The 23,066-nt window shown below is 35.4% G+C and overlaps 1 protein-coding gene across 1 annotated transcript in view; it reads right to left on the reverse strand.

The window, feature by feature from the left end:
- Positions 1–23,066, reverse strand: part of ALDH1A6 (aldehyde dehydrogenase 1 family, member A6) — a 46,457-nt gene that overhangs the window by 17,742 nt on the left and 5,649 nt on the right. The window contains exons 2-7 of the mRNA XM_001373180.4: positions 21,833–21,937; positions 12,209–12,349; positions 7,582–7,711; positions 4,724–4,785; positions 2,802–2,930; positions 841–954 (exon numbers count right to left, since the gene is read on the reverse strand). Of these exons, the coding sequence (XP_001373217.1) occupies positions 841–954; positions 2,802–2,930; positions 4,724–4,785; positions 7,582–7,711; positions 12,209–12,349; positions 21,833–21,937 (681 nt within the window). The remainder of the gene's footprint in view (positions 1–840; positions 955–2,801; positions 2,931–4,723; positions 4,786–7,581; positions 7,712–12,208; positions 12,350–21,832; positions 21,938–23,066) is intronic.

Genomic DNA, 23,066 nt, shown 5'->3' on the forward strand with positions numbered 1-23,066 from the left:
GATCCTCACTCTTACATATACAACTTAAAAACTCTGGGAATAGGTAAGGACTAGTCTAATCTTTTTATTATACAGAAGAGGAAACTGAGGCTTCATAGTTACTGTGTGTGAAATTACTCAATGGCAAAGTCTGAATTTTCTGACTTCAAGACCATGTTATTCTTTGAAGAACTGCTGTAAGAGACGTTCTTTGTAAGCTTTAAAGCATTATAGGCATGTAAGATCTTATATACAGTTTGGTATTTATCCTGAGAAATAATATGCCAAATAGAAAATAATCATTTTAAACTGCCAAGGCTTGGTTTGTGTTTCCATCAGAGTATCCATCATTATACTATAACTCAATGTGTGAACACCTAGCTCATGACCATGACCTTGCCTTGCTTGCAGTCACAGTCAGTCTTATACATCCACATGTGGACCCATTTGGGCCTTCTTCACCTGGTAAGTTAGTGTCTGCTCACAGAATTAAAGCTTATTTGGATGCCTAACTATGACAAATACAATAAGAAAGGAAGGTCTGATGGAGAAACAACAGTGCCTTAATGAATCAATTAAGCAACGTTCATTACAGTCTACTCTGTGCTAATTTTTGTGCTGGATACATGCAAATGCAAAGGGGAACAATCTCTTGCTCTTGGGTGGAGGGGGCTATTATATTCTTCCAGACCTGAATTCCTCTTGCATTAAATTGAAGACTGTTCTCTTCCTAAATTCCTTCCCTCAAAATCACATCGATAATGAAAGCATTAGATAAGAAGGTAATTTAAATGAAACTTGATCCCCAAATTGCTACATAAACTAAACATTAGGGACGAGTTAAGATCTAACTTGGTTTACCTCTGTGGATCCTGTGAAGGCCACTTTATCCACATCCATATGAGAAGAAATGGCTGCTCCAGCTGTGGGTCCATAACCAGGCACAATGTTCACTACTCCTGGTGGAATTCCTGCCTAAAAGAGTGAGAGCCACAAATTAATTCCAGAGAAAAATGATTTAAAACTCTATGAAGAGAAAAGCAGGGTTAGCTAGGTGACTCCATGGATAGAGTGAGAGGCCTATGTTTGGCCCCAGGTACTTTGTTGCTGTAATGGTGGCCAAGTCACTTGACTGTAATTCCATATCACTTCCTGCTCTTCTGCCTGGAAACTGTACTTAGCATAAAAGCTAAGAAAGAAGGTAAGGGTTTAAAAAAAGAGAGAGAAAAAAGCCCACCTTGCTTATCATCAAGAGTTTTAGAATCTCATTAAAATGAAGAAGATAATTATACAAAGTAGAAAATCTCCATCTATTAGTTCATTTTAATTATGTGTTTTGTCTTGAAAGAGTGAAACATCTTTCAAAAAGGACATTTAGAGTGACCTGGGGATGACATAAATTTCTGTGGATGAGTGTTTCTTGAAGGAGAGGAAAATGAGCAAAAAGTAAAATCACTATTTCCCCAAAACATGATTTCATTCATTCATCCATCCATCATGACAGAAACACTTGGTGTTTCCAAAAGACAGTTATGATAAAACATTTTCTGTATATCATTTCCCTATACCAGAAACAGATATTGTGAAGATGGTGACAATTATGCTGGAAAAGAAAGGGAATTATGAATAGTATGTACTTATTTCTTCTGATCATTCAGCTATCTATCTTTCTATCATCTATTATTTTCTTTGGTTGTTCTTCTAATGTCTCATTATGATGTAACATTTAATTTCCATAATTTTCTTAGATTTAGAAGGATTTAGAAGGACAATCAGAAAGTAAAATTCAGCTTTAAGAGTTCTTGGGGCAAAGAAAATTCTCATCTTTAACAAGTCATACTATGATGAGGTATTAGAGTAAAGACTTTAGAGGATCCCCTGAATTCTATTATATGACTCAAAGTAGAATGCCTGACAGACCCTACAGAACTAGAAAGGCTTTGAAACCAGAGCAGTAATAAAATCTATACACACTGATCTACAATCATCTAAAGTTTAATCATGTTATTGCTTTGTGATTTGCAGAATATTGTATTCTCTAGTCACAGCAACTCTAAAGATTTTCACCTCTTTATTTATTTATTTTTTTGAGGATATGATCTGGGTCAGTGGAGAAAATACACACACCGAGAAAATCACATTGTTTTTGAAGTTTTGAAGAAAAATAAAACTAGTGTCTGCATGTGGGGAAAAAGCAAACTTTAAAGGTGATATAAGACCACATGCAATCTTTAGAAACTTTGAAAAAAGTGTACTGGTAATGTAAATATGTTGTTAGGTGAATTGTTAAAATAGTAAAATAAGGAACACAAGGAATTAGAATGTATTTCTGAGACATTTAGTCAATTTTTGCTTCTGACCCCTACTTTAATTAATATATAGTTACCTTGCTTCTCTGAAGTCAATGTCAATAATTTTAATAATTTTTCTTAACCTTTATTTCTGTCTTAGAATTGATATGGAATGTCAGTTCCAAATAAAGAGTGGTAAGGGCTAGGCAGTTGAGGTTAAATGACTTGATAAGGGTCACACAACTAGAAAATTTCTGAGGCCAGATTTGAGCCCACAAACTCCTGTCTCCAAGACTGGCTCTACCGCCACTGAGCCACCCAGTTGTCCCTAATAATTTTAATAATTATAATTTTAATGTTTCTTTATACTTGGGCAAGGCCCATTTTGTCCTATTTACAGTTATGTGAAGTAGTTGCTTCATTTAAAGGGAAGCAAGGAATCTGAATCCGCAGAATGATTCTTACTGCAGGCAGTACTCCAGTTTTTCACATAGTAGATTATTAGAGCACATTGTGACTTAGCAAACTTACCTCTTTGATTAATGATGCTACATAAAGAGCACTGAGGGGGGTCTGCTCTGCTGGCTTGACAACCACGGTGTTTCCACAGCAAAGGGCAGGTCCAATTTTAACAGCTAGTGTAACCAGAGGGAAATTCCACTATAAAGCAAAGGTGAACATCAATTTCTCAATTAATACTGTATCATATTATTCAGTAAACTCATTATCTAATATGTCATGATGGTGTAGGGTGACTCTGAAGGGTGGAACAGAAGTTCTGGAAGGTTCTATCCAAACAAAATGCTTTTGGTTTTAGAGGAAGTGCTAAGTTTTATGTCATTTAAAGACCAGTATAGTAATGGTTGCAATAGCTAATCAGAGAAGTGGTCATCAACTGAAGATTTTTTCCTCCAAGCAAACAACTTATGAAGAATATCTCTATAGAAGGATTATTGTTGAGATCAAAGAAGGAAGAACACACTGCTGAAATCATAAATTTGTTAAATATTAAAGTAATGAAGTTTATTTTAATTAATATACTTCCCATACATTCAACATTTCCCTAATATTAAAAAGTAATAATTATAATAACATCATATGGAATTGTGATGTCATAGATTTGATATGAGTACAGGTTCAAAGACAATTTATATATACCTTACCTTCTATCTTACAATCAATAGTAGTTCTTAGTCCGAAGAGCATTCAGAGTTCTGAAATTGAGATTAAGTGACTTGCCCACTGTCACACAGCCAGGAAATGTCTGAAGCTACATTTGAACTTATGACTACCTAGTTCTTTATCCATTGAGACACCTACCTGCACATATTTAAACTTTTAGAAAAACCTACTCTTGTGCATGCGGTGGTGGTACATGGGCAAGTCAGGTCTTTTAATTTTTGTCCTTTTCAATTATTATTTTACCAAAAAGAGTAACAATTCTAAAGCACTTAAAAAATTCTAATAATAATAATAATAATATTAGTATTCTCTAGCCTTCCCATGGCTGAAATTCTTATGTGAGTAGGGTGGCAAAATGTTTCTGACACTGTTTAGTACAGATAATACTTCAATAGATCTCTGATCTTATTGGCATGGGTACTCCTAGACAGAAACCCATCCACATTCTTTCATCTTGCAATATTTCTATCTATGTTCTACTTCTGAACATTATTTAAAAGATTTTCACAGCTTGGAAATGGTGTTTTTTTCTGAGATTAGAACTTCCAGTCAGCAATTGAAACAGCTGGTGAGCAAATAGGATCAGATATGATTTTAATGAAATAGTGCCCTTTGCCATTTATTTATTGCAAACTCCTTAACCCTTTCTTCATTCTAGCGAGACATGGTGGAGAGAGAGACTCAAGGTAAGGAATAATTAAATTCAAATCTGTTTCTAATAAATTGACTGTATAATACTAGACAAATCATTTTAATTCTCATTTCCCTAGACATCTTTGTAGGACTATGCATTGTAGTGAATGAATTGAACTACCTTGACAGGAAAAGTCTCAATACTAGAGAGTCTTCTTTGACAATGAAAGCAGAGATCCAAGATCTATCCTTCTTTCTTTCTCCCATACCAAATTAAGAAAGATGATGCAAACTGAAGCATATCGGACAGAGATATTATAAAGATCATTTAAATAAAAAACATACTAAACTCATATATATATATAGCACTAAGAATTTAAATGTCCTATGAATAAGTTGAATTGTTGATATTACAGACTTAGAACACATTCCATTGACCTAAAAGTGTTTAAGGATCCTTAGTTAATATGTTGGAAGTCATTTAGTTACAGGAGAAATAATGTACAAATAGATTACTGCAAATGCCCTTTATGACATATATTTAGTATGGTTCTAAACACTCCTGTATGTGGTAGAGAGAAACCAATTCACCTTTTAATTAAATAGTTTTCAAAGTCTTATATGTAGAAGTAACTTACAGGAAGGATTTGGCCACAAACACCGATTGGTTCATGTCTTGTATATGAGAAAAACTTTCCATCTAAAACAAAGCAAAATTAATTTTTTTTTTAAATTAAAAAAACAAACACAGTATATCAGACAAATATTGTTCTAAAAAACTATAGTAATAGTAGTAACAAAGATAATTATTTTCTACATAGAAAAAGAGGATTTTATAATGCTCTATTTTAAAATAGTGTATGGTATATTGAGGTCTCATATTCATGGGATAGTTAAATTTTTGGTATTATAAGTGTGTTTAGTTTTTTTTTTAAGTTTAAGTGACTTTTATTATTTAGCATGAAATTTGATTGACTTGAACTATCCACCCAAATCATGCCAGAACAACATTTCCTCATCTTTTCCTCTCCTCTCCTTCTCCAAAGATATCTGATTTTGACTTTATTCCACTTGCTTAATATTCAATTTTGCTCTTCCTGCTATTTTTAATTTTTCCTTGTTTTTATTTCCCTAAGAACCTTGCAAAGTAATACTTTATGTATATTAGGGCTTAATAAATCTTTGTTTCATTTCAATAGTCATTCATTTCAAGATATTTTATCTTCTGAGTTAAAGACTTTCAAAAGAAGTTTAAGTCAACAGTACAAAGCAAAGCTATGGGAAATGGTCTACTGATATGTTATTGGAGCATGGAAAGAGTGTTAACTAACTACATAGGAGCAAACATATTGCAGATTATACAGAAACAAAAAAACAACAACCTAGAGCATAACATTAAATGTAAGCTTTGATATGTCTGACCCATACATGGAGGTATGTATGTGTGTGTTAAATTTTATTCTTTTCAATAATTATTGTACTCTGTAAAAATTAACATTGTATTTATTTTTATTAAAATATTTCTAATCCAGTTGATGGAGAAATTTTGCTAAGTTTTCAAAGGCAATTAATACATATAATCAGATCCTTGCAAATATGATTTTTCTTTATTAATAAGCCAGACACCTTTCAGATTTTTATTAAACATTATTTTGTATCAAGCATTTTGCTAGGTTCTTGGGATATACATACAAAGAATGAAACACTCCCTTGTGATGAGGTTATATTTTGGTTGGGGAGGAAACAAATACATATAAAAATACATGCAGTTAATGAATTTAAAAATAATATAATATATAAATAAATATATAAAACATAAAAATATAAAATAATAAAATATACAATATATTATATATCATATATAATATAAATACATCGTTAAAAAGGTAATTTGGAAGAGAAAGTATAAGAAATTCAGTAGATAAGGAAAAATTCATAGAGAAATTTTAACTACATTTTAAAAGAAGAAAGGGACTCTGTGAGACAAAATTAAGAGGGAATTCATTGCTGGAATAAGAGACTGCCATTACAAAAGCACATATGAAGAGGGATATGTAGTATTATGTATGTGTAAAAAAAGGTCAGTTCATCTACAATACAGAGTGTAGTAAGGGGAATAATATCCATTGTAATTGGAAAAATAGTTTGGGCCCAGGATTTAAAGATCAATAGATCAGTTTATATTTGATTCTGAAAGACTTCAGAAGTTTCTGGATTTGATTGAGGAGAGCCACACGGTTAAATTTGTTCTTAAAGAGAATCACTTCAGCAACAGTGGAAAACTTACACTGCAGTGAGGAGAGATTTGAGGTGGTAAACCAATTAGGTTTCTATCTCTATAATCTAGTCATGAGGTGGTGATGGCACCTAAGCCAATATTTGTATGAGTGGAGAGATGGGACTAGATTGGAAGGCCAATTGAAGGTCAAAATGGATAAGATTTGTCAACTGATTGGGTATGTGGGTTGAAGAGTCCAAAATAATGAATATGATGTAGTGGAAGACGGGTGGTAAGTTAAAGTCTGGAAATGGAAAGGGTTTGGTTTATGTACAAAGATAAGTTCAATTTCAGACAAGTTTATCATCTTAAGATATTTTAAGTTTAATTTTAATAGTTAACTAGTTAATGATTACTATTTAATTTTAACATTAATATCTAGTTTGATATATGTAAAAAGGGGAATTATGTATTTAGAGACAAGGTTTTAACCTATAGAAGCTAATGAAGTAACTCAAAGGGAATCTAAAAGGAGAAGAGAAGAAACTGAAGGAAAGAACTGTAAGGGACACACCTTGAGTTAGAAAATGTGATGTGGATAAGTCAACAAAAGAGACTGAGAAGGACCAGTAAGATAGGTAGGAATCAAACAAGGAGGGAATAGATAAAGAGGAGAGATAATCCAGGAGGAAAGGATGGTTAATAATATGAAACTCAGCAAAAGGATTGAGAAAGCTTAGAAAAGGACATCATATCTGGCAATTAAGAATGGTTTCAGTTATATGAGGTGGATGGAAAGAGGATGATTTGGCAATTAAGAATGGCATCAGTTGAGTCAGGAGGGTGAAAGGAGACTACAAAGGACTGTGTGGTAAAAAAAAAAAACCAATTGTAGGTATCTAATATAAAGTTTTGTTTTGTTCATTTTCAAGGAGTTTGGTTGAGAAAAGATGAGAACTTGATAGGATGGCAGGGTCTACTGAAAGTAGGTTAAGAATAGGTAAGATGAACCTATTTATGGGCAAAGGTTTAAGACTTGAGAGAGGGGCAAGATTTTGGAATACCACCTACTGGAAATGATGCAAGGGGATAGGATTGAGTATACAAGCAGAAGGACTGTCCTCAAGGAGACTGTCATTGCTATCAGAGTCTGAAGAAAAGAAGAGAATCTATCAGGAAGTAGCAAAGAATTGGAAGGTGTAATTAAAATAATTCTATCACCAAATGCTAATATACATTTAGTATACATTTTTAAAAGTGCTCCTCAAATTTACTTACCGATTGGTATTGTACAACCATGAATCTTGTCTGCCCAGCTTGCATAGTAACGTATAATTTTCAGAGAGGTACTTATATCCATCAGATAGGCATTGGAAAAGATTTTCCCACCATTTATTGATTCTATTGTCTGAAAAAAAGATCAGGACCAAACTGAGTTTCATACATTATTAAAAGAAAGTCTTAGATTAATTCTCTTTCTGGCAACAATCTAGTATAATGAAGGAAGCCAGAGTAATAGAGGTTTGCAGTCAGGAAGACCAGGGCTTAACTCTTTCCTCTAACATATATCAGTAGGATGACTCTGGGCACACTTCTCAAACTTTGTGTGCCAATGACAATACCATTAGACCTTTCTCCAAAATAAGTTGCCATCTCTAGGATATTAGAAGTTAGCAGACTAGGAGCTGCCCCAACTAATGAAATCACTTATCTTTGCTATGATTATTCCTAAAAATGTAACCATAGGGGCTTAGCTCATGTTCTGAGAGATATATCACTGCTAAACTACTTATCAGATGATCTTTTACACTTCAAAGATTGAAAGGGGAATACATAGAACAGAGCATTATTAGATAAACCTGTGATGGTGAGGGGGAAGAGTACATTATGAATTCAGACTATCAGGTTAGGCATAATTGGTGAGCAATAGGAATCATTAAGGAATTTTAAACCCAAGAATGACAAGAACAGGTTTTTATGTAAGGAAAATTAATATTAATATTAATATTAATTTCCTCTTCTCATCTAACTCCCAGTAGATTATAAATATAATATACATATAGAAGTATAATATATCTTATACAAATATATGACAAAGTATAATATTTTATGAATTATAATCATCTATAGTAGATTATAGAATCTAGGAAAAATATATCTTAATTACAGTACTATTTTATCTTTTCCCCTACCAGGTACAGAACATAATATTCACTGGATTGTCAGTGACAGACTGACAAAATATTATTTGATACAATGAATGATTTTTCTTTTGAAGGTTCATAATTTTAAAAATGATAGTGTCTTGAACCCTAGCTAGTCTTGCTATTTTGTGTAAAATGTTGGGCTCAGTTCTTTGTGGCATCTTATTCTGGAAGATGTGAGTAATACTGATAGTATTTATATAATACTTTTCAGTTTAAAAGCTTCTTTCTTATTATTTGAAATGATTGATTATGAGTCAAATGGTGATGTAGTGTGTTGATATGTGAGCCTGGAATTAGGCAGAATTGAGTTCAAATATAACTTGAGGTATTATTGCCTGTGTAACCATGGACAAAATCACTTAATCCCTTTCTGTCTCAATTTCCTCAGCTGTAAAATGAGCATAGTAATAGCATCTGCCTCACAGGGTAGCTGTAAAGATCAAATGCAATTGTTTTAACAAATCACTTAACATACCACCTGAAAACTAGTTGGTACTACATAAGTACCTATTTTCTTTTTCCTTTGAAATAATTTGATCTTCATAACACTATTTGGTACATAAAAGAGGTGGTATTTCTGTTATTTATTGTTTTGATGAAAAAAGTCTTATTTTATTTTTGTAATGTCAACCACTCATTGCATCATACATATAGTTAAATATATTTTTGTTGGATTGAATAAATTCATCTGATTTCATCTTGAGAGTTAGAGGGCAATTTCAGTGGGAATGTTTTCCAACCATGCTTTATGTGTCACAACGTTTTCTTTATCTATGAATAAATAGATAAAATTACATGTCTTCTAAGATAACTTTCAGCTTTGAATTTCTAGTGGTTCCATGGACTGGTTTTTGGGGGTCATATTCCAAATTGATTAACTGCCAATCTATAAATCTCTGAAATGTTAAGGGTATTCTATGAAATTCAATGTACATCTGAAAGAGATAAGTGTCAAAACATACTTACATTATGAATTCAGAGATATTTAAAAAAATTTTCCTACTTTCCTTTTGCCACCTGTAGGGACAGAACCCTATGCCAAAGTATAGGGGTGGGGGGAAAGGGTTTTCCAGAGACTTGGTAATTTATTTAATGTTTTGTTAAGAAATCAAACAAACAAAGATCCAACTTTTATTAGCTATGTATAGAAAGAATCTGGGACTTAGAATTAAGACAAATGAATTGAATTTTGCCTCTAAGACTTTCTATCTAGGTAGGCTTACACAAATAATTTTTCACTCGTCTTATTTATAACTTAAATATGCTCAGGAGTAGAAGATTGTTAAACTTCCTTCCAGTATTAAAATCCAATGATGCTATAAACTTTAGACAAGTCACGATCTCATTGAGCCTGAGAACTTGCATTTTTAAAGTTTTAATTAACGCCAGTCAATCTCACCTTCTTCACTGGAAAGAGAGGAAACAATTGACAAAGATTTTTTTCTGAAAACTAATTAAAAGGATTTATATTTGGACCATAAGTATGAATATAGAAATGATGACTTTTGATTAAGATGGAGTACACAGAAAAGGGGTTTATAAGAATGAGTTTTCCTGGTATCTTGCAAATTTAATCAAGTGTTTTATGACTGAAAGGAAAAGAGGGACAAAATTTTAACAAGCCAATTAATAACCACATAAGGTAGGTAGGCTATAGCTCAGTGATGGTGAACCTTTTGAGGACCCTGTGTCATGCTCCCTCCCACTGCCATTGCATGCCATGCCCTTCCCCCAACTGTGTGCCATGCTTCTTGACTGCATGTAGTGTCTCACCCACCCCTGAATTCAGGGGCAGGGCTGAGTTCCATGGAGAGGCTCCAGGCCCCATACCCTCCTCTTGCATTTTCAGGATGGGGCCAGGCTAGCAGCCCTGGGACAGCAGTGTGCCAGTGGGGCCAGGCTCCCAGCTGAGCAAGTCAGAGACCTCCACATGCCCAGAGAGGTATCACTGCATGCCATCTTTAGCTCATGTGCCATAGATTCATCATCATGATAGTGATACTGGTTTACTAGAAATTCAAAGACACAAAATTCAAGAAAATACAAGCAATAGAATCCATAGCTTCTGGCATCAATATGTAAATGTACAATATATAGAAAATAATCATGACTTGGCCTTGAAACTCAAGACTTGGCCTTGGACCTCAACCCTGGAGGACCTTGAGCTTGAGACCTTAGACTGCTTCCTTTAGACTGTCACATGGAGAGTGATAAAGCTGACTCCCCTTTCCTTGACTTTTCTGGAGGCACCAGCCTCTGGAGAAGCCCATCTCTTGGAGGAGGCTTCAGAACTCCTAACTGGTTCAGAGCAGACTGGGGTAGTTCTCCTTCCCTTTTTTCCTCTCTCTCTCTCTCTCTCTCTCTCTCTCTCTCTCTCTCTCTCTCTCTCTCTCTCTCTCTCTCTCTCTCTCTCTCTCTCTTACCTTCCATTTTGGAATAAATACTGTTTATTGGTTCCAAGGAGAGGAGTGATAAGGGATGGGCAGTGGGGGTCAAGTGACTTGTCTAGGGTCACACAGCTGGAAAGTGTCTGAAGCCAGATTTGAACCTAGGACCTCCCATCTCTAGGCCTGGCTCTCAATCACTGAGCCACCCAGCAGCACCCACTCCAATTTCTTAATTCTACCTTCTATTTTAAATAAACCACCATAAAATTCCAAAAAATAAAAGAAAATCATGTTGAACAGGAGAGATTAATGTAAGGAAGTAAAAATTGGCTTGATAGATATCAATGAGCTTTGGCTAAAAATGATTATAGAATGGAACCTTTTTTTTTAAGAACATCCCCAAAAGTGAATAAAGGAATATAGTAATTTAAGAAGAAATGCCTACATGAGCAAATTCTTCAATGAGAGGGGGAGAACATAAAGGAGAAGATTTTGGTGACAAATAATGAATGCAGATAGAGATACATTATTAAAGACCAGTTCAAAGAATCAATTTCATGGATAAAAGATAGGAAAGGTATAGAGTTAGACATAATTTCTTCCAAACAAGATCTGTGACCTTTCAGTGAAATGAAAAGTCAGTGTGTCAGCTCTTTAATATTATAGTAAAAAGATTTCAAGTATCTGAAGGAAAATCACATGAAAATTGACATGTTTTCTGCTTTGTTCTAGATCACAAAACTAGGCAAAAATGGCAGAAGTTGAAATGAGGCAATTTTAGATTTGACATAAAGATATAATCTTCTTTAGAAGATTAAAACTATTCAAGCATGGAATGAGCTTTCTTGAGATTAATGGTTTTCCCTTTAGTGGAGGTCTTAAGCAAAAGTTAGATGGCATTTTTTGATATATTATAGAAGAATTAAACTATATAGTATCCACATGCCTTCCATTTTGTGATTAAGAGATTTATAATCTTTTAAAGCTTTTATAAGCTTTATAAAACTTTTAAAAGTTATTATTAACTACTATTACTACAAATACTAATACTACCACTACAACTACTACTACGACTACTACTACTACTGTTACTGACACTGCTACTGCTACTGCATATAAAAGGAGCAGTCAGTAAGATTTCCTTTCACATATATAGAAGAGAGGAGAAATATTTTGAAAAAGGTATTCTTTATAATCTGGAGAAGATTGTTTTAGACAATATTAAATCATCATTGCAAACAAAACCAACTCACAATAAAGAATATAACTGAGAGCTCTATCAATCCCTTGCTTCATCTGGTGCATACTTACTGCCAAGATCAGACGGTCCCTTTCAATTAAATCAGCCAGTTTGTTCAGAAGCCGTCCTCTCTCTGAAGCATCCATTGTCCGCCATGGGGACCCAAACTGAAAAGCCTCCCTTGCTGCTTTCACAGCCTTGTCCACATCCCCCTAAAAAGTCAAAGAAAGCTAAATTCAGGATAAAGATACTCAAGAGACAATATAATTTGGTTATGGAACAACATATAATGGTGGAATTCACATGATGGTAAACAAGTATGAAATGTCTTGGATAAAAGAGCACTATGAGAAATTTCATTAAAAAGAAAACAGTATGTCTATTTTCACTGATTTTCATATTTTTCAGATGTTGAGTTACATAATTTTGAATCACAAAATCACAAATTTTGAGCTAGAAAGGATATTTTCATAGCTTCATCCCATGTTTATGTGAAAAATTAGCCAGTGTTCTAAGGTTCTATGTGTTTCAAATCTGGAATGGAATTAAAAGAGTATCTAGCCAAATATCCTTATTTTTCCAGGGAGAAACATGGAAGAGAATTGAATAGACTTGCCAGTATCACACAGGGGGACTGTGAGAGTTTGAATCCAAGTTTTCTGACTTTAAATGCAATAGTCATTTGATGACATATGCTGTGTTCATTCCTTATTCCAAATCTATTGCTTTTTTGATGCATAAGCAATTTCATATTAAATATTTGGGGGATAATTTTGTTAGTTTTGGAATTTCCCCCCACAGAACTATGGTCTGGAACAACAGGGCTCCCTACAACATGGGGACATGGTTCACTTGGGCTGCATTCCACAAATTTTGGTATGTGGTCTCATTGCTGTCATTATCTTTAGTGAAATTAAATGCTGTTTCTTTATGTTCTTTTATTCTCTCATTCTTAAAGATTAGATTATTTAGTTTCCAATTGATTTTTTATCTTTATTTTCAGCATCATTTATTGAATGTACGTTTCAGTACATTTTTGTGATATTTTTATGCCCTGACAATTGGACACTTTTTAAAGGGCCATATCTAGCTGAAGAAAATGCATACACATTTCTATTCCCAGGCAATTTTCTCCAGAGGCCCATAATATCACCCTTTTCTAAAATTCTATTCATATCCTAACTTAATTCTTTTTTACTTCCTGGTTAAATTTCTATAATTTTGAGAGGGAAAATTTGACATCTTCTACTAGTCCTATAACTCATTCAGCTTTTTGATAAAGAATTTAGATGTCTTACTATTTTGGTGCACATATGTTTACTATTGATATGACTTTATTATCTGTGTAATCTTTTAGTAAAATCAAGTTTTCCTAATTATCCTTTTTTTTTTTAAAATATATTTTATTTGATCATTTCCAAGCATTATTCGTTAAAGACATAGATCATTTTCTTTTCCTCCCCCCCACCCCCCATAGCCGACGCGTAAGTCCACTGGGCATTAGATGTTTTCTTGATTTGAACCCATTGCTTTGTTGATAGTATTTGCATTAGAGTGTTCATTTAGAGTCTATTCTCTGTCATGTCCCCTCAACCTCTGTATTCAGGCAGTTGCTTTTTCTCGGTGTTTCCACTCCCATAGTTTATCCTTTGCTTATGAATGGTGTTTTTTTCTCCTGGATCCCTGCAAGTTGTTCAGGGACATTACACCGCCACTAATGGAGAAGTCCATTACGTTCGATTATACCACAGTGTATTAGTCTCTGTGTACAATGTTCTCCTGGTTCTGCTCCTCTCGCTCTGCATCACTTCCTGGAGGTTGTTCCAGTCTCCATGGAACTTCTCCACTTTATTATTCCTTTTAGCACAATAGTACTCCATCACCAACATATACCACAGTTTGTTCAGCCATTCCCCAATTGATGGGCATCCCCTCGTTTTCCAGTTTTGGGCCACCACAAAGAGCGCAGCTATGAATATTTTTGTACAAGTCTTTGTGTCCATTATCTCTTTGGGGTACAGACCCAGCAGTGCTATGGCTGGGTCAAAGGGTAGATATTCTTTTGTCGCCCTTTGGGCATAGTTCCAAATTGCCCTCCAGAATGGTTGGATCAATTCACAACTCCACCAGCAATGAATTAATGTCCCTACATTGCCACATCCCCTCCAGCATTCATTACTTTCCTTTGCTGTTATGTTAGCCAATCTGCTAGGTGTGAGGTGATACCTCAGAGTTGTTTTTATTTGCATCTCTCTGATTATAAGAGATGTAGAACACTTCTTCATGTGCTTGTTGATAGTTTTGATTTCTTTATCTGAGAACTGCCTATCCATTTCCCTTGCCCATTTATCAATTGGAGAATGGCTTGATTTTTTGTACAATTGATTTAGCTCATTATAAATATGAGTAATTAAACCTTTGTCAGAGGTTTCTATGAAGATTTTTTCCCAATTTGTTGTTTCCCTTCTGATTTTAGTTATATTGGTTTTGTTTGTACAAAAGCTTTTTAGTTTGATGTAGTCAAAATTATTTATTTTACATTTTGTGATTCTCTCTATGTCTTGCTTGGTTTTAAAGTCTTTCCCCTCCCAAAGGTCTGACATGTACACTATTCTGTGTTTACCCAATTTACTTATGGTTTCCTTCTTTATGTTTAAGTCACTCACCCATTTTGAATTTATCTTGGTGTAGGGTGTGAGGTGTTGATCCATTCCTAGTCTCTCCCACACTGTCTTCCAATTTTCCCAGCAGTTTTTATCGAATAGTGGATTTTTGTCCCAAAAGCTGGGATCTTTGGGTTTATCGTATACTGTCTTGCTGAGGTCGCTTTCCCCCAGTCTATTCCACTGATCCTCCTTTCTGTTTCCCAGCCAGTACCAAATTGTTTTGATGACTGCTGCTTTGTAATATAGTTTTAGGTCAGGGACTGCAAGGCCCCCATCATATGTGTTTTTTTTCATTATTTCCCTGGATATCCTTGATCCCTTGTTCTTCCAAATGAACTTTGTTATGGTTTTTTCTAAATCAGTGAAGAAGTATTTTGGGAGTTCAATGGGTATGGCACTAAATAGATAAATAAGTTTGGGTAGGATGGTCATTTTTATTATATTGGCTCTTCCTATCCATGAGCAGTTAATGTTTTTCCAATTGCTCAAGTCTAGTTTTAGTTGTGTGGAGAGTGTTTTGTAGTTGTGTTCATATAGTTCCTGTGTTTGTCTCGGGAGGTAGATTCCTAGGTATTTTATTTTGTCTAAGGTGATTTTGAATGGGATTTCTCTTTCTAGATCTTGCTGCTGAGCTGTGTTGGAATTATATAGAAATGCTGATGACTTATGTGGGTTTATTTTGTATCCTGCAACTTTGCTAAAGTTGTTGATTATTTCAATTAGCTTTTTGGTTGAATCTCTAGGATTCTTTAAGTAGACCATCATGTCATCCACAAAGAGTGATAACTTAGTCTCCTCCTTGCCTATTTTGATGCCTTCAATTCCTTTATCTTCTCTAATTGCTACTGCTAGTGTTTCTAGTACAATGTCAAATAGTAGAGGTGATAATGGGCATCCTTGTTTCACTCCTGATCTTATTGGGAATGCATCTAGTTTATCCCCATTGCAGATGATATTAGCTGATGGTTTTAGATATATACTGTTTATTATTTTTAGGAATGACCCTTCTATTCCTATGCTTTCTAGTGTTTTTAATAGGAATGGGTGTTGTATTTTATCAAAGGCTTTTTCTGCATCTATTGAGATAATCATGTGGTTCTTGCTAGTTTGCTTGTTGATGTGGTCAATTATGTGGATGGTTTTCCTAATGTTGAACCAGCCCTGCATCCCTGGTATGAATCCTACTTGATCATGGTGAATGATCCTTCTGATCACTTGCTGGAGTCTTTTTGCTAGTATCCTATTTAAGATTTTTGCATCTATATTCATTAGGGAGATTGGCCTATAGTTTTCTTTCTCTGTTTTTGACCTGCCTGGTTTTGGAATCAGTACCATGTTTGTGTCGTAAAAGGAGTTTGGTAGAACTCCCTCTTTGCTTATTATGTCAAATAGTTTGTATAGTATTGGGATTAACTGTTCTCTGAATGTTTGATAGAATTCACAGGTGAATCCATCAGGCCCTGGGGATTTTTTCTTAGGAAGTTCTTTGATGGCTTGATGGATTTCAATTTCTGATATGGGATTATTTAAGAATTCTATTTCCTCTTCTGTTAGTCTAGGCAGTTTGTATTTTTGTATATATTCATCCATTTCTCCTAAATTGGTGTATTTATTGCCATATAATTGGGCAAATAATTTCTAATGATTGCCTTAATTTCCTCCTCATTGGAGGTGCTGTCCCCCTTTTCATCTTTAATGCTGTGAATTTGCTTTTCTTCCTTCCTTTTTTTAATTAGATTGACCAGTACTTTGTCTATTTTGTTTGTTTTTTTCAAAGTACCAGCTTCTTGTCTTATTTATTAAATCAATAGTTCTATCACTTTCGATTTTATTAATTTCTCCCTTAATTTTTAGGATTTCTAATTTGGTTTTCTGCTGGGGGTTTTTAATTTGATCGCTTTCCAGTTTTTTCAATTGCATTTCCAATTGATTGATCTCTGCTCTCCCTTGTTTGTTAATATAAGCTTTCAGGGATATGAATTTGCCTCTGATTACCGCTTTGGCTGCATCCCAAAAGGTTTGAAAGGATGTTTCGCCATTGTCATTTTCCTTGATGAAATTATTAATTGTTTCTATGATTTCTTCTTTAACTAAATGGTTTTGGAGTATCATATTGTTTAATTTCCAATTGGTTTTAGATTTGGTTTTCCATGTACCATTACTAATCATTATTTTTATTGCCTTGTGATCTGAGAAGGCTGCATTCATTATTTCTGCTTTTTTGCATTTGTGTGCTATGTTTCTGTGACCTAATGTATGGTCAATTTTTGTGAATGTGCCATGTGGTGCTGAGAAGAAGGTGTATTCCTTTTTATCCCTATTTATTTTTCTCCATATGTCTATTAATTCTAATTTTTCTAAGATTTCATTCACTTCTTTTACCTCTTTCTTATTTATTTTTTGATTTGATTTATCTAAATTTGATAATGGTTGGTTTAAGTCTCCCACTAGTATGGTTTTATTGTCTATTTCTTCCTTCAATTCTCCTAGTTTCTCCATTAGAAATTTGGGTGCTATATTATTTGGTGCATACATGTTGATTAATGATATTTCCTCATTGTCTAGAGTCCCTTTTAACAAAATATAATTACCTTCCCTATCCCTTTTGATCAGGTCTATTTTTGCATTGGCTTTATCAGATATCATGATTACCACTCCTGCCTTCTTTCTATCAGTTGAGGCCCAGAAGGTCTTACTCCATCCTTTAATTCTGACCTTGTGGGTGTCAACCCGCCTCATGTGTGTTTCTTGAAGACAACATATGGTAGGGTTTTGGATTCTAATCCATTCTGCTATTCATCTACGTTTTATGGGTGAGTTCATCCCATTCACGTTCAAAGTTATGATTGTCATTTGTGGACTCCCTGGCATTTTGATTGCCTTCCCTAATTCTAACCTTTTCTTCTTCGGCTCTACCTTTTAGTCCAGTGATTTACTTTGAATCAGTCCCCTTGTCCCCTCCCTTGATGTTTCCCTTTTTAGTCCCTCCCTTTTTCTTCCCTCCCCCTCCCCCCTCTCTTTCCCTCCCTTTTTGTTCTCCCTCTCCCCCTCCCCCCCTCGGTTTTCCCTTCTCCTTACCCTTGTTGGGTAAGATAGAATTCAAGATCCCAATGGATCTGGATGTTTTTCCCTCTCAGAGTTGATTTCCCTGAGATTGAGGTTTAAGTAAAAAAAAACAAACCCTCTCTTATAGGAGTTTTCTTCCCCTCCCCTTCCCATGTGAATCTTTGTGTGAGAACGATTATTCTATTTGGTCTTTCTTTACCCCCTATTTATACATTACATTTTCCCCACATATTAGTATACATAGATTGATATAAATGTAGTCCTTATAGAAGAGAGTTTGAGTAAAAGAAAATAACATTTTTCCCCTTTCCTTAATATTTACCTTTTCAGGTATTCCTTGCTCTTTGATTTTCGGTATCAAACTTTCCACAGAGCTCTGGTCTTTTCTTTGCAAAAAGTTGGAAGTCTTCTATTTTGTTGAATGCCCATACTTTCCCTTGGAAGTATATAGTCAGTTTTGCTGGGTAGCTGATTCTTGGTTGGAGACCCAGCTCTCTTGCCTTTCTGAAGATCATGTTCCATGCCTTACGATCATTCAGAGTAGAACTTGCAAGGTCTTGTGTGACCCTGATTGGCATTCCTTTATATCTAAATTGTCTTTTTCTGGCTTCCTGTAGGATTTTTTCTTTTGTTTGATAGCTTTGGAATTTGGCAATTACATTCCTGGGAGTTGTCTTTTGGGGGTTTAGTGTAGAAGGTGTTCTGTGAGCTCTGTCAGTGGCTGTATTGCCCCCTTGTTCTAGAATCTCTGGGCAATTTTCTTTGATTATATCTTGTATCACCATGTCCAGTTTGGTGTTTATTTCTGGCTTTTCTGGGAGTCCAATTATTCTTAAATTTTCTCTTCTCCCTCTATTTTCCAGATCTATCACCTTGTTGGTGAGATATTTTATGTTCTCTTCTAATTTCTTGGTGTTTTGGCTTTGCTTTATTAGTTCTTGCTTTAAAGCCTGGTTTTCTTTTACAGTTTGGTCAAACTGGTTTTGTAGATGCGTGAATTTCTTTTGCATTATTTCCCACTTTTCCTCCCAGAGGGCTTCCATCTTTTTGGTCATTTCTGATTCAAATTCTTCATGGGTTTGTGGAGAGTTTCTATTTCCTTTGGAAGATTTTGGAGAATTTTCTTGTATATCTTCCATCTGCTCTGTATTTTGTATTTTGGCTCCATAGAATGTGTCCAAAGTTGCCCCTTTCTTCTTATTTTTCTTGGTATTTTGGGGCTTCTGTGCTTCTGTGGAGTTTGCTGCCATCTCTGAATATGGAGGATTAGCTTTTCTTATCTCTGTCTGGTGATCAGAGGCTTTAGTCCTGGGCAGATGTTGGTTCTATGAGCGTTCCCTGGGTTAAACTGAATATGCCTCACTGGAACTGGAATGGAAGGGTCGGACCACGAGGCCACACTCTCCCCCCGGCTCGCTTTCCGGAAGTTGCCTTCAGAATCGCTGGCCGTGAGGCTGTTTCGTCGGCCTGCGGGGGGATGGGCTGCAGCTAACCCAAGCTCTGAGGGCAAGGACTTTCACTGAGACTTGGATAGCAGGATCCAGCCCGTGAGGCTGTTTTGCCCGCCCTGAGGGTTGCTGTTGTTTCGACCAGCTCTCTGCAGCGGAAGCCCCAGGCAGTAACTTTCACCCGGACTCGGGTAGAAGGCCCTGAGGGTTGTGGTTCAGAGGACTCTGCTCTCTGAGCCCTGCCGGGCTGCGGCTTCCGGGAGCCTTGGACTCTGCGCTCCTACCCCTGAGGTCCGAGTGATCTCGGGTTCTGGCTTTTGAGGGGAGCCGTACCTTTTGAACCGGGTCCAGGTCCAGGAGGAGGGTTCCCAGGGTCTGTGCTGTTGATCGTTTTGAATTTCGGCGCCTTAGGAGCTTTTGGTTTGAGATCGGTAGGGAAGGGTTTTCCGGAGATCTGAGCTTTAGCTTTCTCTAAGCCGCCATCTTCTATCCCTTTTTTTAAAACACTTACTTTCCACATTAGAATCAATAATATGTATTGTTTCCAAGGCATAAGAGTGGTAATGGCTAGGCAATAGGGGTTAAGCAACTTGTCCAGGCTCACACAGCTAGGAAGTATCTGAGGTTGGATTTGAACCTAGGACCTCCCATTTCTAGACCTGGCTCTCAGTTCTCTGGGCTATTCAGCTGCTCCCTAATTATCTCTTTATGTCTATTTTTACTTTTGCTTTGTCTGAGATCACGATTGCTACCTCTGTCAAAAAACAAAAACAAGCTGAAGCATAATAGATTGTTTTCCAGCCCCTTATTTTTAACTCTATCTATGTGTGTGTGTGTATGTTGTCTCAAGTGTTTATTATAAACAACATCTTGATGGATTCTGGTTTTTAATCTATTCTGCTATCTAATTCAGTTCTATGAGTGAGTTCATCCCATTCATATTCAGTTATAATTGCTATGTATTTCCCTCCATCCATTTTCTTCCTGTTTATCCTTCTCTCATTTTTACTCTGCTCCTGCTCAAATGTTAGCTTTGTTTCTGAACACTGTCTTCCCTAATCTATGCTACATTTTATCATTCCCAACCTCTGCCTTTGCACCTTCTTCTCATTCTTCACTATTGGGCAAGAGAGATTCCTATACCAATTATGTTTGTGTATACTTACATACACACACTCACAAATACATAACATGCATGCAAACATACACACTGATGCATGTGCCACATATTTCTTGCAGCCACTGATGAGAGTTGAGTGACAGACAAAGATAAACAATCCTGAAAAGGGCTTAATAAGGCCACTCACCAGAAGTGCTAGTTCTCCCTTAACATGCCATATACCCTATCGCTTAATAAACATTTCCTGAGCACCTATTATGTGTCATGTAATGTGCTAAGTACTGGGTAAACAAAGAATGCCAAAAGGCAGTCCTTGTTCTTAAGGATCTTACTGTCTGATGAGAGAGATAACATGCAAGTAACAAGCTATAAATAAGCTCAATTGGAAAGAATCAACAGGAATAAACAAGAATTAAGTAGAATTGGGAAAGAGGAGATTTGAGCAGACTTGAAGGAAGCCATAAGTTAAGATAAAGAGAGAACATTCTATAGCTTGAGGGAATCTGCTGAAAATACCTGGAATCTAGAGATGGAGTGTCTTGTTGAAAGAAAAGGAGTGGATCAGGAATAAAACAGACTTGAGGAGAGACAGGGCAAAAAAAGAGGACAAATAGAAGAAAATAGGAGGTAGAGAACTGACAGCAATCATAACTCTGAATGTGAAAACAGCAAATTGGATTAGAAATCAGAATCCAACAATATCTTGTTTACAAGAGAAACACATGAAATGACTTAAAATCAGGAATTAGAACAGAATCTGTTATGCTTCAGCTAAAGAAAAAAGGCAAAAGTAGCTAGTTGTCTAAAAGGAATCTATTACTGTGAGCTTTCTTTGACCCAGAAATACTACAACTAGGCCTGTATCTCTAAGAAATCAAAGAATAAAGGAAAAGCACCTATACGAATAAATATGAATAAGTTGTGGAATGAATATTATTGTGCTATATATAAAAAATGATGAGGATGGTTTCAGAAAAACCCACATGAACTGAAGCAAAGTGAATTGAGCAGAATCAGAACATTCCACACAGTTATAGCAAGATTGTAATGATGATCATCCTTGAAAGACTTAGCTGCTCTGATGTTCTAAAACAAATCTAAAGGAATTATGATGAAAAATGTTACCCACCTTCACAAAACTGATGAACACTGAATGCCAATTGAAATTCTAATTTCTCACTTTCTTTTTTTGCAACATGGCTAATAATGTGGAAATGTTTTGCATAATTTCACATGTATAAATAATACGTTGCTTGCCTTCCCAATGAGCAGATATGGGGATTGAGGGAGGAAGAGAATTTAGAACTTAAAATTAAAAAATGTTAAATATAATTTTTTTTAAAGTGAGTGAGAGGAAGTAAGGTTTCCTAATAACCACCATGTGAGAAAACTCACCTTATCTCCTTCTTCCACCTCACAAATTTTTTCTTCTGTAGCAGGGTTAATGATTGGAAATTTCTTGCCACTCACTGAATCATGCCATTCATTGTTTATAAATATCTGTTGGAAAATAGAAAGGGAAATCAAGGTTTATACCTAGTGAATTAGCTTTGGAAAGTTGCCCACGGTGATTAAGCCTGAAACACTCACAAAATTTCAGTTACATATTTCAGTGACATCACTTTCCTACCCTTCTAATTCAAAGATGGTATCATTCTGCATTTTCCACTTTCCCTCTATAGTTGTATTTTGGCTATATAAAAAAAGAAAATCTTAGCATGTTCTTTACAGATGTTATTAAAAAATATAGGCAATTCGGGGGCAGCTGTGTAGCTCAGTGAATTGAGAGCCAGGCCTAGAGACGGGAGGTCCTAGGTTCAAATCTGGCCTCAGACACTTCCCAGCTGTGTGACCCTGGGCAAGTCACTTGACCCCCATTGCCTACCCTTACCACTCTTCTGCCTTGGAGCCAATACATGGTATTGACTCCAAGATGGAAGGTAAGGGTTTAAAAAAAATATAGACAATTCCTATAACAATGAAAGAAAAGTCCCCCAAAATAATGAATTGCATGAGTAGGTTGAGTAGTGTTGAGGATAATTGCATATTGTTACATTTTATTGTATTTTATTAATTATAGGATAAAAATTTGATTTTAAAATACTAAGAACAGGAATATAAGACATATTAATACACACACACACAAAGACACACACAGGTGTATCTGTATTTATGAGCAGGTAGTTGTGGTTGGTGAGGGGAACTGTCAATGTAAAGATAAATGGAAAGATATGTTATAAAGGGTGAGTCCTATGCGTTGTTAGATGATCAAGAAGAAGACCCATGTAATATATATGAAAATACAAAACTCTATTCCTGGATTATTAGCTTTCAGATTTATTCTACTGTCTATGGATCTTTTGATTCAGTTTGGGTTTTTAATTTTTCTTTACTTAAAATCTCTCCTGCTTATTCATTTATGCTGACTTGAGGCATCCTACCTCAAAGTGCCACCAAAGTGTTTCTGATCTCCAGTGAAAATCAGTTCTTCTACTGATTTCTTGGGCCTCATGTTGGTGCTGAAAGTTTCATTCCTACTCTAGGAGCAAGAGAGTGAGGGAGAAGTCTTACTAGAAAAATAATTTTCTTACTAAACACCAAGGCCTCTCTTGAATATTATATCTAAAGT

Source organism: Monodelphis domestica, chromosome 7 (genome assembly GCF_027887165.1).
Source record: "Monodelphis domestica isolate mMonDom1 chromosome 7, mMonDom1.pri, whole genome shotgun sequence".
Lineage (NCBI taxonomy): Eukaryota > Metazoa > Chordata > Mammalia > Didelphimorphia > Didelphidae > Monodelphis > Monodelphis domestica.